At 44.3% G+C, this 18,053-nt stretch overlaps 1 protein-coding gene across 1 annotated transcript in view; it reads right to left on the bottom strand.

The window, feature by feature from the left end:
• Positions 1–249: 249 nt before the first annotated feature.
• Positions 250–18,053, bottom strand: part of LOC126455792 (trypsin-1-like) — a 29,814-nt gene continuing 12,010 nt past the window's right edge. Inside the window, exons 2-7 of the mRNA XM_050091553.1 lie at positions 17,714–17,812; positions 13,506–13,639; positions 9,113–9,204; positions 7,941–8,053; positions 5,151–5,350; positions 250–393 (exon numbers count right to left, since the gene is read on the bottom strand). Coding sequence (XP_049947510.1) covers positions 250–393; positions 5,151–5,350; positions 7,941–8,053; positions 9,113–9,204; positions 13,506–13,639; positions 17,714–17,812 — 782 coding nt within the window. The remainder of the gene's footprint in view (positions 394–5,150; positions 5,351–7,940; positions 8,054–9,112; positions 9,205–13,505; positions 13,640–17,713; positions 17,813–18,053) is intronic.

Below are 18,053 nucleotides of genomic sequence, written 5' to 3'. Positions count from 1 at the left end.
GGTGGAAACGATTTACATGTACCGTTCAGGGCTCAAGTGTGCCTCTTTTCGTAATTCCCATCCATATCGTTAATAATATCGTATGGAGCCCAACCGTGCATCATATCAGTAGACTTTAACTCGTTTGCAAGAAACTATGTTGACGAGCACTGGCTGAGGAAGGCTGAAGCTGTGACGTTCCAGTATCACATAAACAAGGCAAAAGACGTGTCACATTCTCATACGTTTATTGTCACATGCAAAGTGCAGTTACAGATACTGGTTGATGAAGTCGTTGAAAGCAGAGACCCTGGTGAATCCAGATGGAGATCCCACCGAACCGCAAGGAGTGATCGCCCATGACGTCACACCGATGAGTTCTCCGTTCTGCACCAATGGGCCGCCGGAGTCCCCCTGTGTGGGAAAAAAATAAAATAAGTTGCAAGCAAATAATATCATCCTGTGCATGGCTTAAATTGGGAGTTCGAAATTAACAGTCTTTTGTAGCTAGTGGAAACGAGAAACTTGCGAGACATCACGTTGTGCCGATGATACAACGAATTTCAGGTGGCGTATCAGTAGCATTGTTAAATAAGAAACTATATCGAGGATTCAGCTAACGGTGGCCTGCTGCATGATTTGATAAGCACAGTGCGGAAGTTTGTGAAACACTTATGCTTTTATTCAAGCTAATACTTAAAGTGTAGCGAGTCCTGTCTCTTTGCTAGACATGTATCACTACACGTTAACCTATATTCAAGCCTCAATTGGCTGGTGATACTAATGAGGTTTACCCGAATTTTAGCAAACACATCGTGTAGGTCATTATCTGCATGATTCTAGTGAAATCAAACTTTCTTACCTATTACTAATTTAGCAAGGACACTTCGATGATTAACGACTAAATACTCTCATTTATTTTTCTTCCTCACTCATGCAGTCATTTATTCTGACACCTTGTTCCGTCAGTCCCATCATGAAGCTGAGCCTTCAACATTGTGAAACGAGTCACGTTATTCATTAACATGCAGAATTAATCATAGCTCGCAATTTATGTAAAGTATACTAACAACAAATTATGACTAGTGCTGATCTACATAAACTGATAATTGTTGTAATTACTATTACCTTACTCATATGTAAGTCATCAGATAAACAGCCACTTTGAGCAATGCCAGTTCCCTTCCTCCTGTACAAGTCAGCTGCTGTTATTATCCAATAATTAAAACAAAAGTATTTTAACCTTATACAGACCACTATTAGCTGTCCGCGCAGAAGCAAAATCAGCATCTATGTCTGGACTAGGTGGAGTGGCTAATGACGTATACTACTTAGTGTTTAAGTGTTCAAGAATTTGCAAATTTCTACTTAATGTTCACTGGCAACCTGCCAGAGATTATTGCCGCAGAATATAAAACTCAGGGCTGAGCCCTAGAGAGGGTTCTACGGTCTATACAAACAATATTTTCACTTCTAATACTGTGGTTGTGAACTGCTGAGTTCATGCTAAATTTACTCTTGTTGCTGACCAGACATACCTGTACAGAGTTCTGCATACAGAGTGGTTCTGTGATGATATTAAAAACTTTCAGGGATGATGGAGAAGCGCAAATGCATCAGTCTGACGAAAAGTGCCCTGGTCCAGAAACCATCGACTCGAAATTTATAATCGAAAATGGTTTTGATACATCTGACAGTGGATAACATGTACTGACACTGTTATTACTCAGATTGTAGACTGTCGGTGTAGGTGGTAGTATGGACCAAAGCAAGAAAAATTAGTCTAGTATATATGGGCTATAAAATTCATACCTTAAGAACTATGTGCACTTAAAGTATGAGATTTTCACTCTGCGGCAAAGTGTGCGCTGTCTCGGTTCGGCACATAGTGTTAATCTGCCAGAAAAGTTTCCTGAGCACTTGTTCATCTTCGCTGCTGTGAAAGACATCTCTTCTAGAGGACAAGTGGTCATACATCCACCACTTACTTATTCCATTGTCTTTATTAGCTAAATACAAGCCCTCATTGATGGCAGTAGTGCTTAATGCTCTTGTGTACAAGCACGTGAGTATAAGAATCTCTACGTCCCCGAGGAAGTTTGTGCAAGAATACATTGCTCATGGTTTTTATTCTACATCTAAGCAGCTACTAGGTTCGAACCCAGGACGTTTTGATTACTAGTCAAAGGCGCTATTCGTAGACTACAGGTCCAATCATGGCCATATCAAACGTTTAATTACAATTAAATTAACGAATTATTTTTGGTGAGTCTGTAGCCATGTAGTTCAAAAAAATGGTTCAAATAGCTCTGAGCACTATGGGACTTAGCATCTATGGTCATCAGTGCCCTAGAACTTAGAACTAATTAAACCTAACTAACCGAAGGACAGCACACAACACCCAGTAGCCACGTAGTTCCCAGCTGAAAATTGTTCATGTCTTGAATAGATAACTGCCAATACTGCTGGTTCACTCCTCATTCATTTTAGACAAACATTTTCAGTGGATTCACAATACGAGTATATTAAGCTCCCGAGGGCGATCACAAGGACCTGTACTCTCCTCAGATACCTGCACATCGATACGTTGGTTTATTGGCCCCGAGAAATGAGAGAGACTGACGTCGCTTACAAGGGCCAACAATCACTGTGGCCTGCACACAAAAACAGTATTAAGGAGAGATAAAGAGAGACCGATATGTAGGTGCAATTACCTGGCAAGCAGAGAGAGATACACTCCTGGAAATTGAAATAAGAACACCGTGAATTCATTGTCCCAGGAAGGGGAAACTTTATTGACACATTCCTGGGGTCAGATACATCACATGATCACACTGACAGAACCACAGGCACATAGACACAGGCAACAGAGCATGCACAATGTCGGCACTAGTACAGTGTATATCCACCTTTCGCAGCAATGCAGGCTGCTATTCTCCCATGCAGACGATCGTAGAGATGCTGGATGTAGTCCTGTGGAACGGCTTGCCATGCCATTTCCACCTGGCGCCTCAGTTGGACCAGCGTTCGTGCTGGACGTGCAGACCGCGTGAGACGACGCTTCATCCAGTCCCAAACATGCTCAATGGGGGACAGATCCGGAGATCTTGCTGGCCAGGGTAGTTGACTTACACCTTCTAGAGCACGTTGGGTGGCACGGGATACATGCGGACGTGCATTGTCCTGTTGGAACAGCAAGTTCCCTTGCCGGTCTAGGAATGGTAGAACGATGGGTTCGATGACGGTTTGGATGTACCGTGCACTATTCAGTGTCCCCTCGACGATCACCAGTGGTGTACGGCCAGTGTAGGAGATCGCTCCCCACACCATGATGCCGGGTGTTGGCCCTGTGTGCCTCGGTCGTATGCAGTCCTGACTGTGGCGCTCACCTGCACGGCGCCAAACACGCATACGACCATCATTGGCACCAAGGCAGAAGCGACTCTCATCGCTGAAGACGACACGTCTCCATTCGTCCCTCCATTCACGCCTGTCGCGACACCACTGGAGGCGGGCTGCACGATGTTGGGGCGTGAGCGGAAGACGGCCTAACGGTGTGCGGGACCGTAGCCCAGCTTCATGGAGACGGTTGCGAATGGTCCTCGCCGATACCCCAGGAGCAACAATGTCCCTAATTTGCTGGGAAGTGGCGGTGCGGTCCCCTACGGCACTGCATAGGATCCTACGGTCTTGGCGTGCATCCGTGCGTCGCTGCGGTCCGGTCCCAGGTCGACAGGCACGTGCACCTTCCGCCGACCACTGGCGACAACATCGATGTACTGTGGAGACCTCACGCCCCACGTGTTGAGCAATTCGGCGGTACGTCCACCCGGCCTCCCGCATGCCCACTATACGCCCTCGCTCAAAGTCCGTCAACTGCACATACGGTTCACGTCCACGCTGTCGCGGCATGCTACCAGTGTTAAAGACTGCGATGGAGCTCCGTATGCCACGGCAAACTGGCTGACACTGACGGCGGCGGTGCACAAATGCTGCGCAGCTAGCGCCATTCGACGGCCAACACCGCGGTTCCTGGTGTGTCCGCTGTGCCGTGCGTGTGATCATTGCTTGTACAGCCCTCTCGCAGTGTCCGGGGCAAGTATGGTGGGTCTGACACACCGGTGTCAATGTGTTCTTTTTTCCATTTCGAGGAGTGTATATACATGTAACTGACGACAAAGTGACGTTCATATGTGCAAGAAAAACAACGCACCGACGATGGGACCTTGGAGAACACCACATGTATTACTTCCCAGACGAATGATGCATGATTAAGTCATAAATCTTTTGTATTTATGGACTAGTTTTATTATAATAAGATACGGCTAAAGCTATGAGGGTTGAAACTTAAATAGTAGCAACTATTTATTCGCAACCGATACAAAAGAGTTACATGTTTGTACCTGTTACTGTCCTTCATAGTAGTCACCAGCGTTGTGTAGAGCCCGTTGTCAGCGATGTGGAAGGCGTAGTATACTGTTAGCAGAGCCTGTTCTGTTGATAGTGCGAATGGAGCGGTATAAAGTGATTCTCGTGTACGACTGTGATGGTGTTATCCTAGCGAATTACGTTCCTCCACGGCAGACTGTCAATGCACAGTATTACTGTCCGTTTTTGGAGCATCACATGCGACCTGCTTTGCGCAAGAAGCGGCGACACTTTCTGCGCAACCCACCCATAATTTTGCACGACAATGCGCGGGCGCATACAGCCCAAGCTGTGGCTGCTCTGTTCGGTCGATGGGACTGGGAAGTACTGTACCATCCACCATACTCCCCGGACGTGAGTCAATGTGACTTTGATTTGATTCCGAAGATGAAGGAACCACTTCGTGGCATTCGCTTCAGAACTGTTGCAGAGATTCGACAGGCAGTTGACTGCTCCATTCGCACCATAAACAGAACAGGCTCTGCTAACGGTATACTACGACTTCAACATCGCTCGGAACGGTTTATACACAACGCTAGTGACTACTTTGATGAACAGTAACAGGTGCACACATGTAACTCTTTTGCACCGGTTGTGAATAAATAGTTGCCACTCTTTAACTTCCGTCCCTCACATTTGCGACATTTTCTGTGACATTATGTACTCTGCACTCAGATACTGAGACATGCGCTGTCACATCCCTTTGACAAATCGAGCGGGTTGTAGTAATGTTGGCTACTCACGCTGCAGAGACTGATGCCTCCCGTGACTGGGCCTGTGCAGATCATGGTGTCCACGACAGGGTTGTCCTCGATGCCCGCGTCATCGAGCAGCTGTCTGCAGCTCTCCCAGTCTATGATGGTGGCGTCCAGCCACTGGAGTATGTTGGGTGTGGTGGCGGTAGGCGTGGAGCCCCAGCCAGAGGCGATCGCGTTTGAACCGGCTGAAAAAAAAAAATTGAAAATAAACATAGGTTGTGTTCAGCAGGCGCAGACAAACATAGCTTTAGCCGCTCTGAGGATCGCATCAAAAGTCGAGGAGCAGCACACAGAGGGTATATAATCTTTTACGAGCTGTTAATATCTACTAGAAATAAGATACCGTACGAGACGCGTAATATTCACACTGCTATTAAGGGGGGTAGGACTTCAAACGGACCGACTTGGAGAAGGAGAGGCATCACAGAACATTTTAATTGCCAGTGTCTATACATTAACAAATATATTCATAAAACTTTGTCTGCATCACCAGGAAGGATTCAGGATTCACACTCATTGCAGTGGACGTTCGAAAACATAACAAAATAATTTTTTTACGTGTGAAATTTCATCATTTTTACACTTACTAATGGCTGCATTTCTTGCTATAGGTACACTTTTCTTCATAAGTTAGAGAGATTCTTCGATGAATTTTGCACAGCATACATACCACACTTACAGGTGTATGAAACTCTAGAATTTATTTCATTTATGAAAAAACGAATGATCTGTTGTATTTTAAACTTCATGTTTAGAGAAAACACAAATCTGGTAGTTAATTACCTCAATTTTTACCACAGTTTTTAATAGATTTGTAAAATTTTAGAGTTTCATGCACCTTTAAATATGGTTTGTATGCTGTGCAAAATTCATCGAACCATGTCTCTTACTTATGAAGAAAAGTGTACCTATAGCAACGTGAAGAAAATGATGAAATTTCACATGTAAAAAAAATTACTTCGTTATGTTTTCGAACTTCCACTGCTACGAGTGTGAATTCTGAATCCTTCCTGGTCACGCTGACAAAGTTTTATGAATTATATTGTAAAAGTATAGACAGTGGAAATTAAAATGTTCTGTGGTGCCTCTCCTGCTCCAAGTCGGCCCGTTTGACGTCCTATCCGCCTTAACTATAGTAAGAAAGTAAGTACCACAATTTATAACTTCCTTCTACAGAGGGTGATTTTTTTCCACCGTGTAAAAACTCCAGGGACTGATCGATCAGAGTACACGGAACAAAAAAGGTCTAATGAACTTACGTCAGGAAATGGATGGTTCCCATGCTACAGACCATTTATTCAATCATACATTGTTACAGAGACTGCGGCGCTATACCATGCAGCTACAGTTACAGTATGTGTTGAAAATGGCTCCTCATGCCTCAACGCATGTGTGTACGCGCTGTAGCATGTTCTGTCTCACACGTTCACATCTGCCAGGCTGCACCCGAACAGTGTCAAAGGCGGCTCCAGTGTCTCCACATCTGGAATGGGCTCTGCATAAACGACACTTTTGAGATGGGTCCACAACCAGAAATCGCACTGGTTGAGATCCGATGAAAGAGCAGGCCATGCAACTGGACACTGTCCTCCGATCCATCGACAAAGGAAGACACTATTGAGAAGCGTCCGGACGTTAACGACGAAGTGAGCTGGAGCACCCTCATGCAGCACCCACATAAGCCTTCGAATCATCAATGACACTTCTTCCAGCAGGGGAGGTAAAGTCACCCGCAAGAAACACCGATAGTCCCGGGCTGTTAGGCGACGTAGAAGAAAAAAATGCTCCCAAAATACGGTCGCCAATTATCCCGGCCCACACATTCCGGCTGCACCGATGCAGATGGTGCGCTGTCAACATACCTACCATAGGGTTTCTGTATACTGTCCCACAGATGACTGTTATGAAAACTGAATATACCACTCCGCGTGAAGTTGGCCTAATCTGTGAATAGAATGGTTGAAACAAATCCCGGAATCGTGGTTTCCTGGTGAAGAAACCAGTGACAAAACTGCTCCCGATGTGGAAAGTCTGTCGCTGGTAAGCCCTCCACATGTTGTAAGTGATAAGGGTAGTAACAACTGTCATGGAAAATATTCCACACGGTCGTCTGCCTTACCCTGCACTAGCGGGCCAACTGCCTGGTACTGACACAGCGGTCGCCTTCCACAGTGATAATCACAATTTCGTCCAAGTCTGGTATCCGAATATTTCGGATACGTCCTTCTTGATTTCCTGCTTCCTGGAACGAGACCCTCTTTCGGAGAAACACTGTTGCGAACATTGAATGTCGGCGGCGATAGTTCACCTGACACATTCTCGCTGCCCGCCACCTGTTGCCATTTGCATTTATGTAAGTAAACACCACATCGCCAAGCACTCGATTCGAATGCGGAACCATTGTGTACAATGCTGTGTCACATCCAATAAAAGATGAGTCAGCAAGACAGGAGACTGGGAGACAACATTATCACTACTATGGCAGGAGAGGGCACTAGGCATGACGTACGAGGAACAATACGACCCTCTAACAGGAAACCATCCACACTGTACTGTGACAGCATGGTACAGTGCGTATTACACCGCAGTGTCTGTAACAGAGTATGACTGAATAAATGGTCTCTCCTATGCGTTTCCTGACAAAAGTTCATTAGACCTTCTTGTTACGTATCCTCTCACCGATAAATCCCTAGAATTTGTACTCTGTGGAATAAATCACTCTTTGTAACTGGTATAAGTGGTATATGTACAGCGTGATGACGTAAAGGTACTTACATGCTGGAATGGACCCTGCACTGGCCAGTGGTATGGTCTGCACGTAGGTGCCGAGGGTGAACGCAGAACGCAACGTGAAGACGGCAATGTCATTGGCCGTCACAGCGAGACCTCTGTTGGGTAAACATTTGTTGTTTGATCTATGCACAGGAAATTTCGCTTTCTTTGATAGCAAATAGACAGATTAGAAGCTAATATAAGCTGGCAGCATACATTCCAGTTTCAAAGTAGTATGTGCAAATGTTCATTAGACACTGAACAGCTCCACTGTCCACGAAATGAGAGACATAGCGTGCGTGCAGAATAAATCGACTTGCAGGTGACTTACTGGTTGGTCTGCTTTAAGAATGTAAAATTATTCAGTAAGTTGGTTGTTATACTTGGTAACGCAAGAATGTAGTGCAGCACCAAACACAGACGTCTGAGATACTCTGCAAGTGCATTTTTTTCCACAAATTACAGATTCGATGAACTTATTTTCTAAGAAGAAAACAAATGTTATCTGTTGTTCTTGCACTATGAGACTATAAATTCTGGTGGTGAAATTTATGCCTTACAGCTTTCTTTTGCACGCTGTTAAACACGAAAGCGTTTTTCCTGTTACTGCAGAAGCAAGGAAGGGACAATCATTTTGTGATTAAATATGAAAACGCCTCATAATTTCAGCTCTCATATGCTGCACCAACACACTGTTTACTGCACACGGATAGTTCATTGGTGATGGTAACCACAAAGTGTGGCTGCATCATTTTCGCACTCCAGGCCCAGTATATTGTTGCACGAGAAATTGAGTATAGTCTTGCAAAATCAAGCAAATTGGAAACGTAAGGTATTGAAGCATTCCACTCTCCACGTATAGTACTGCTTTAGCTTGGAAAGGAAAGGACATTAACACGCTTTTAGCTTGCATCGTGCTACTGGTGAAAGGCAATTTTGTATGTAGCCAACTGAAAATAACAAACCACGAATGACGATCAAAATGTGATGTTTGGTTTTATGGCGGTGTAATGTCTTACATTCAGTCCTATTAGTCTGGATGTTTGCTAAAACTAGCCTAGATATTCAAAAGCTTTGAAGGCGCTCAAATACCTAAAGTTGGCAGTGTGCAGCCTTCGAAACGATTCCACTGTTCTTTTTCAAGATATAAACGGCAGTTTAATGTGGAAACTCACCCAGGGTAGTCAGGGTGCATGATCTGTTCAGAAACCCTTGACTCCTGTTCAGTTCCTTCGTCGACTCTGAGGTTCAGTTCTCCAGCCACCGCCTGAAAAGAAAAGAAAAAAAATGTCAGAACAACTACTACTGTGATTCAGACAGTTTGGAGATATGACAACAGAGTCACCTGTGACATGATAAGTAATTTATTTAGAATGTCCAGTCACGTTACTGAGAACACATGTCAAGGGCCTGAGTAATCGCCTTTCGTACAGCGCACCGCTGCGAAACTTGCAGAAAGACAGTGGATAAAGTTCTGGGAGGTACCTACAAGGGTGCTGAACCATTTCGACTCCAGAGCCTTGGACAGCTGCGTTAAAGTTCTCAGTTGAGGAACAATGGCGCGTACAGCTTGATCGAGGTCGTCCCAAAAATTATCAACTGGGTTGAAATTCGGGGAGTTTGTTAGCCGGGGGAGTAGGCCAAACTCATCGTGGTGCTTTTCGAACCACGTATGTGCACAGCGAGCTGCGTGGCACATGGCATTGTACTGCTGGTACATGCCATTGTGTCTAGGAAGAACAAAATACACGTAGGGGTGGACTCGAACACTTCAGGTACTTGGCCGTTTCGGGAGTGCTTGGTCTGAAAGCCAATGATCATAATGGTCGTCAGTTCCGAAAGGCATGAAATTTTCACCATTTAACAGCCGTTATGAGATGAACAGCACCGTATAATTCCAGAAATAACGCACTGGTGCTCCATGGTGGCACACTATCTATTTCCATCAGTAGTGGAAAAAACAGTCGGGTTTCATTTCATCCGAACTTTCTAAGTTCTCCCTACCTTCTTACGCCCAAATTGCAGATTCAACAACGTACTGCTACTAACTACAGAATGTACTACATGAAAGCTAGACAAAATACTAAGAAACAAAGTCCGATCTGCTTCAAGTGCTTTGTGTGTGAAAGGGCCTCCTACGGCCTTAAAATATTGATACAGTGCATGACACAGACGTTGGACATCTCAATATCTCAACAGTACAGCACATCCAGGACGAATCTCTCACCATGCAGCAGAGCGTTCGCCACTTCAAAACAAAAAATGGTTCAAATGGCTCTGAGCGCTATGGGACTCAACTGCTGAGGTCATTAGTCCCCTAGAACTTAGAACTAGTTAAACCTAACTAACCTAAGGACATCACAAACATCCATGCCCGAGGCAGGATTCGAACCTGCGACCGTGGTGGTCTTGCGGTTCCAGACTGCAGCGCCTTTAACCGCACGGCCACTTCGGCCGGCTACTTCAAAACAGTCGCAGGTTCGAATCCCGCCTCGGGCATGGATATGTGTGCTGTCCTTAGGTTAGTTAGGTTTAAGTAGTTCTAAGTCTAGGCGACTGATGACCTCAGATGTTAAGTTCCATAGTGCTCAGAGCCATTTGAACCACTTCAAATCTTTCTTGGATAGCGTCGTTCGCCAAGATACGGTTCCGGTTTCGAATACCGATCCAGTACACAGTTTTAATACACGTAAGGCGTACGATTGCTTTCTGCACCATCACGGATACTTCATTTATTCACTTAGATGAAAAAAGGTACTGCCACATGAGTTTAAATACCTGAAGACCGACTACGGATACTATTCATCACGGACGCAAGATACATGAAAAAGTCATATCTCTATCCCATAATTTGCCCAATTCAGGGCAGCTGAGTCAGTTTTGTTGCAGGCAACCCTATCATTCGTCACAGCGCGAATAGTGTCACGTCGCAATTCTGCTGGCAGGGGAGCGTGGGTCATTGAAGAAGAGCTGCCCATTGTGAAACTTTCGATGTATAAGGTAAGTCGAGTGTAATTTTCAATATCATTGATTATTACAGAGTCTGTATTTATAGAGTGTCTGCATTTTACAATAAAGTGCCATTCAAACATCCTTGCATCTCACTGTTTCGACAGCTAAAGCTGTTGTAAATATTATGAAATTTCGGTCCTTGCAGCGTACTAGAAAAGAAAGGAAATTTCTACTCTTAAGAAACTTCATACTGAATCACTTTTCTCAGCGAAAATTGTTCCCACATTAATTAAGTCCATTTACGATTCTATGTGGTCTTAAATTGGGTTCTTTACATTGTACGTAATTAGTGTTCCTAGTTTCTATTAAATTTTATAAAATAAAATTTGGCGTTTTATATTTTTCCAAGAAAACAAGTTCAACTCGTTATTCATTCTTTATTCTAACTTAGTAACAATTTTAGCAGATGGAGGTTCGAATGTCGTATTATATTACAGCACGTAATTGCCTGTGTTAGTCTGAATTATGATGCAAAATTCCTTTGGAAATGCTAGCGGTAAGCGGGAAATCTGGGTTCGTGTCCCGGTCCGGCACAAATTTTCATTGTCTTCATTCCATTCTACAGCTAATGGTTGTCTACATTTGCAACTGCGATTACATTTAATATAAGAGATTGGGGTGGGAATGTGGTAAAAATGTTACATGAGGATTCATAACGAAACAAAAAAGTTTTTCAAAAAGCAAGAAAAGTGACACTACCCACATAAATCATCGATAATTACCTTGTTGTTGTTGTGGTCTTCAGTCCAGACACTGGTTTGATGCAGCTCTCCATGCTACTCTATCCTGTGCAAGAGTCTTCATCTCCCAGTACCTACTGCATCCTACAGCCTTCTGAATCTGTTTAGTGTATTCATCTCTTGGTCTCCCTCTACGATTTTTACCCTCCACGGTGCCCTCCAATACTAAATTGGGGATCCCTTGATGCCTCAGAATATGTCCTACCAAACGATCCCTTCTTCTAGTCAAGTTATGCCACAAATTTCTCTTCTGCCCAGTTCTATTCAATACCTCCTCATTAGTTATGTGATCTACCCATCTAATCTTCAGCATTCTTCTGTAGCACCACATTTCGAAAGCTTCGATTCTCTTCTTGTCTAAACTATTTGTCGTCCACGTTTCACTTCAATACATGGCTACACTCCATACAAATACCTTCAGAAACGACTTCCTGACACTTAAATCTATACTCGATGTTAACAAAGTTCTCTTCTTCAGAAACGCTTTCCTTGCCGTTGCCAGTCTACATTTTATACTCTCTCTACTTCGACATCATCAGTTATTTTGCTCCCCAAATTGAAAAACTCATTTACTACTTTAAGCGTCTCATTTCCTAATCTAGTTCCTTCAGTATCACCCGATGTAATTTGATACATTCCATTATCATCTTTTTGCTTTTGTTGATGTCCAAGGATATAAGATGAAAATGATCATCAACAATAAATACCTTATAACAACCGATATTCCACGAGAGCAGAACTACATTTCCATCGTCTGTTGTACGGAATATAATGGGATTTACTGCCAAAAATACTGTAATATAATGGAAATTTATATAGGGTGTTTCCGTAAGAGCGCACAAAAACTTACCAGGACACAGCGGACGTTGCACTGAGAATGCGAGGTTGGGAAACTGGCATCAGAGAAGCTACTTTAAGGAGATAATATGAATAAAATCACATTACGGTGTACTTTTTTATTTACATTAGTTACAGTTAACTGCAGATACCATCATTGACACAGTGGAGGTACCATTTGTACTGCACCTTACAAAATGTGCTGAAACTGACGGCCATTAACCTCAATGCCAGGATGACATCGGTGAACAGAATTCTCACCCACCCTGACAAACATCCCTGGTATGTTTTGAATCATATCACAGGCAGCTACAATTCTGACCACTAATTCTATCTCCGTATCCATTGGAGTGTCATAAACAAATAACTTCAGATATCTACATAGGAAATAATCGGGGGATTCAGGTCAGGTGACCTCGCAGACCATAGAATAGGGCCTCCCAGTCCAGACACCAGGAAATACAGCATTGAAATGGTTGCGGACAACAGCACTGAAGTGATGCGACGCACGGTCATGTTGTATGCACAGCCTCTCACGAACAGCACGTTCTGCCATGAGATAATGTAAATACGATGAACAGAGCCACCTTATGGACAAGTAAGCAAACAAAACCGGTCCCACGACTTTGTAGTGATCAGCTCATCTCCTTTGTTTCTTTGCAGGAAATAAGGAGTGTACACGTAAATAAACAGTTCAGCGACAACAGTAATGTTAGACAACACGTTAGACATTACTTTCATATCTCCTTAAGCTGGCTTCTGCGACCCTAGGTTCCCTGACTCAATCAATTCAGCTGAGCATGCTCTAAGTCCTGTTACATTTTTGCACTCTCTTACGGAAACAGTCTGTATATTTCAATGTAAGTTTTATAGAAGTCATTACGACGATTTTTTTTTTCAAGTTTTGCATTTTTCAGTTGTGTCACTGTTGTTGCCGGGTTGCGATATGGCATGCAGGCTCGCTCTGCCGAGTACTCACGTAGTAGGTGCCGAGGTTCATGACGCAGTGTCCGGCGGTGACGACGGCGGTGGTGGAGACGATGGAGCCGCCGCAGTTGTGCGACCGAATGAACAGCAGCGACAGCTGCAGCGAAACCTGGTACGGGAACTGTCCTGTAAGACACGGATCACACCACGTAGGAACAGCACGTGATAGCTGGAGAGGGGAAACGTTAGTGACAACTGCACTCGTAAAAGACAGGTTGATCTGATGAAGGGTCTGAGTACGTTCGTTAGTGGAAGGGTACCGATAACTACGCTAAAAAGGTAGGGCATTGGGCTCCAATGAAATACGCTTCAATAATTCAGTGGTCGCAAAGTTCTGCATAGTCACACGTTTCTCTACTTCACAGTACGTCAAGCCTTCATAAACTAGCAAGGTGTTTACGTTCTTGTTGAAAAATAAGTGAACGGCTGTTACAAGCAACACAGTAATACCAAAATGTTAATGAAAGGTAATGCCTCCCTCTTTGAAAATTCGTAATGGTATCTTTCCCCTGGAAGCTGCTCCAGTTTGACCAGACTCCGCTTCAAGGTATCGCTTGTATCTCGTCGTCACCCCCATATCACCAGCAATCACTGATTCTTGTAACATTTGTTGTTCATTCACAGGATAGTTCAAAGATAACTACTTCCTGCATTCCACTGCAATGTTGGTACGATCAAACTATACACACTCTTGCTTCAGAATGATGCTCCGACATTTTGGAAGTATTAGAATTTTCTATTTGTTAGAAATCATCAGTTTATATTCTGGGGAATTCTAAAACTACGCAATGATTACATCGTCATGATTTTGCTATTGTCACCTAATGCGGTTGCGCCTGTCTCAGTAACACAAAAAATTCCATAATCTCAATAAAGTGGATGGATTGAGTAAGCATGAAGAAGGCCTGTACTAAACACTGATATCTATATACCGGGTGATCAAAAAGTCAGTATAAATTTGAAAACATAATAAACCACGGAATAATGTAGATAGAGAGGAAAAAATTGACACACATACTTGGAATGACGTGGGATTTCATTGGAACAAAAAAAAAATAAAGTTCACAAAATTTCCGACAGATGCTGCTGGACAGCAAAACGTCAGTGACTGCGCATGACAATCGTGTTTAAAAGGAGCTGTAACGAGAGAGAGAAGCACATGCGCCAGCAGTCGCAGCATGTTGACGTTACCTGAAAAGGCACTTTTAGTGAAGCTGTATTATCAGAATGGGGAATATGCTAGTTCAGCGTTACGATCCTATCTCCATAGGAAGGGGATTCGAACGGGTAAAGGTCCGTTGACAAATGCAGCTGTGGTGAGAATGATTTCGAAGTTCGAAGCCACGGGGTGTTTAGACGATAGACCCCGTAGTGGCCGACCGAGCACAAGGTGTAATGTTGTTGAGATAGTGCAGGAAGAAATGGAAACTGTAGCGCGTTCGTCTATGCATGGGGAAGTCAGCGCTCGTACAGTAGAACGTCGCACCGGCATTCCATACACTACTGTTTGGTTGGCACTGATGCATACCCCTCCGATGCAATCCATACGAAATCCATCGGCATCATGAACTGTTACCTGGCGATTTAGTGAAGCGGAAGGCATTTGCGGTGTGAGCGTTTGAAAAGATGGCGGAAGATGACGATTGTTTGAGTAACAAGTTGTTGACCGACGAAGCTCATTTCACGCTCCGAGGGTCTGTCAATGCCCACAACTGCAGAATTTGGGTTACCGAAAATGCTAGAAGTGTAGTGGAAACTCCATTGCATGACGAGAAAGTCACGGTATGGGTTGGATTTACCACATCTACCGTTGTCGGTCCTTTTTTCTTCGAGGAAATGCGTGATTCTGGTTTTGTAACTGCTACCGTGACGGGTGAGAGGTACGCCGATATGTTACAGAATCGCATCATCCCCAGCCTGGCTGATAAACACCTGCTGGAACGTACGATGTTTATGCAGGATGGCGCTCCACCCAATATTTCCAGACGCGTGAAAGATCTCTTGCGCGCGTCGTTTGGTGATGATTGTGTGCTCAGCCGCCACTTTCGTCATGCTTGGCCTCCCAGGTCCCCAGACCTCAGTCCATGAGATTACTGGCTTTGGGGTTACCTGAAGTGGAAAGTGTATCGTAATCGACCGACATCTCTAGGGATGCTGAAAGACAACATCCGACGCCAATGCCTCACCATAACTCCGAACATGGTTTGCAGTGCTGTTCACAACGTTATTCCTCGACTACAGCCGTTGTTGAGGAATGATGATGGACATATTGAGCATTTCCTGTAATGAACATCATCTTTGCTTTGTCTTACTTTGTTATGCTAATTATTGCTATTCTGATCAGATGAAGCGCCACTGTCGGGCATTTTTTTAACTTTTGCATTTTTTTGGTTCTAATAAAACTCAATGTCATTTCAAGCATGTGTGTCAATTTGTACCTCTCTATCTACGTTATTCCGTGATTTATTAAGTTTTCATATTATAATGACTTTTTGATCACCCGGCCTTAATCGAAACCAACCTCTCAGTTGTCCATACTGGATGTACCAGATTATTTTCCTTGTGTTCCACTTCCACTCCACCGCATCAAGATGGCCATGTCACGAAAACGACGGAGGACGATGCAGTAATGGATCTAATAACCCACAGCTAAGAGCAGTCCACCTACCTTTCACCTTCACCGCTGTTGCCAGCTGCCAGAGAAAAAGACGGCTGTCTTGTAAAGCGCCACGACCGTTAACGTTACGTCTTTTCTGAACAGCAGCAGACATCAAGGACAGAAAATGGTGACCAGGTGATAGTCAAAATGTTACAAAGGTTAAGAAATATCATTTCATGGACCTCCAAAGTGCATCACCAATTATTCTTACACGACCATTTTGGTTCCTGGAATGAAATTTTGGATTTTTATTTTATGTATTTATTTATGGTTTTCCAAAATCTTCAGACTGGTCTGACGCGGCCTGCCACGAATTTCTTTCCTGTGTCAATCTATTAATTTCACTGTAAGACTTTCACCCCCGTCCTCAATTATTTCCTGGATGTATCCCAGTCTCTGCCTTCCCCTACAGACTTTACCGTCTATAGCCGCTCTAGAACGTTAGAAGTTACTTCCTGATGTCGTGACACATGTCCAATCATCCTACCCCTTCTCCGTGTTTTCTGTACATTTCTTTCGCCGCCGTTACTGCAGAGATGCTCCTCATTACTTGCTTTATTAGTCCGACCAAATTTTCGACACAATATCTCAAACGATTCGATTCTCTCCCGTTCTTGTTACGGCACAGTCCATGTTTCACTAACATAGAATACTGTGCTCCAAACGTACAGTCTCAGATATTTCCTCCTCAAATTAGGGCGTATGTTTGATACTAGTAAACTTCCTTAGGCCAGAAATGCATCTTTGATAGTGCTTTCTTGTTTCGTCTGCATTGGGTTATTTTGCTTCGAAGACAGCACAATTTCTTAGCTTCGTCCTTTTTTTGATCATCAATTTTAAAGTTTCTCCCTGCTCTCATTTTTGGTGCTTCTTATTACTTTCGTCGTTTGTTTACTCTCAATCCGTACCCTGTACCCATGAGACTGTCCATTCCATTCTACAAATTATGTAATAGTTCTTCTTTTTCACTGAGAACAGCAATGTCACTATATAATCTTATTACTGATTTCCTCGCGCACTGAATTTTAATCCCAGTCTTCAGTCTATTATAGGCAACGGCCTTGCCGCAGTGGATACACCGGTTCCCGTGAGATCACCGAAGTCAAGCGCTGTCGGGCGTGGCCGGCACTTGGATGGGTGACCATCCAGCCGCCATGCGCTGTTGCCATTTTTCGGGGTGCACTCCACCTCCCGATGCCAATTCAGTAGCTACTCGACCGAATAGTAGCGGCTCCGGTCAAAGAAAACCATCATAACGGCCGGGAGAGCGGTGTGCCGACCACACGCCCCTCCTATCCGCATCCTCAACTGAGGATGACACGGCGATCGGATGGTCTCTATGGGCCACTTGTGGCCTTAAGACGGAGTGCTTTCAGTCTATTGAAGATATTAATACTCATTTCATTTCTGACTGGAACCTCTAATAAGTTTCTAATGTTAGTATCCCCCTTTGGAACAATACAGCTGCCGCCACTACCACTCACTACACTGGTTGCTAAGTTACGTGTGTACAGTGGGCGCGGTCTCGGCGTGTTACTCACCGCTGTAGGCATCCTCTCCGCCGTAGATGCGTCCAGCAGCAGGGCCCAGGGCCCTCGCTGGGCCAGTGTGCACCACCCGCCGCAGCGGCAGCCTCACACCTGAAACACAGACTCCAGTCAGCAACGACGCACTCTACACATACCCACACAACAGGTTAGAAGAAATACCCGAGAGACGGGCTCACTTAAATCTGGAGGTACGTCCTAGGAGCCTAGAGAAAGTGGATGGCAGGGAGGGGTCCGTAAGTACTGCCACTTGTGATACAAAGTGATTGCGGAGAGCTATACCCCACATGGCACCGACAATGTGATTCGAGCCACCGTACTTTGAACAATTACC

The sequence above is a fragment of the Schistocerca serialis genome, chromosome 2, assembly GCF_023864345.2.
Source record: "Schistocerca serialis cubense isolate TAMUIC-IGC-003099 chromosome 2, iqSchSeri2.2, whole genome shotgun sequence".
Taxonomy (NCBI): Eukaryota; Metazoa; Arthropoda; class Insecta; order Orthoptera; family Acrididae; genus Schistocerca; species Schistocerca serialis.
The sequence above is the reverse complement of the archived record's forward strand: the minus strand, read 5'-3'. Positions and strand labels throughout refer to the sequence as shown.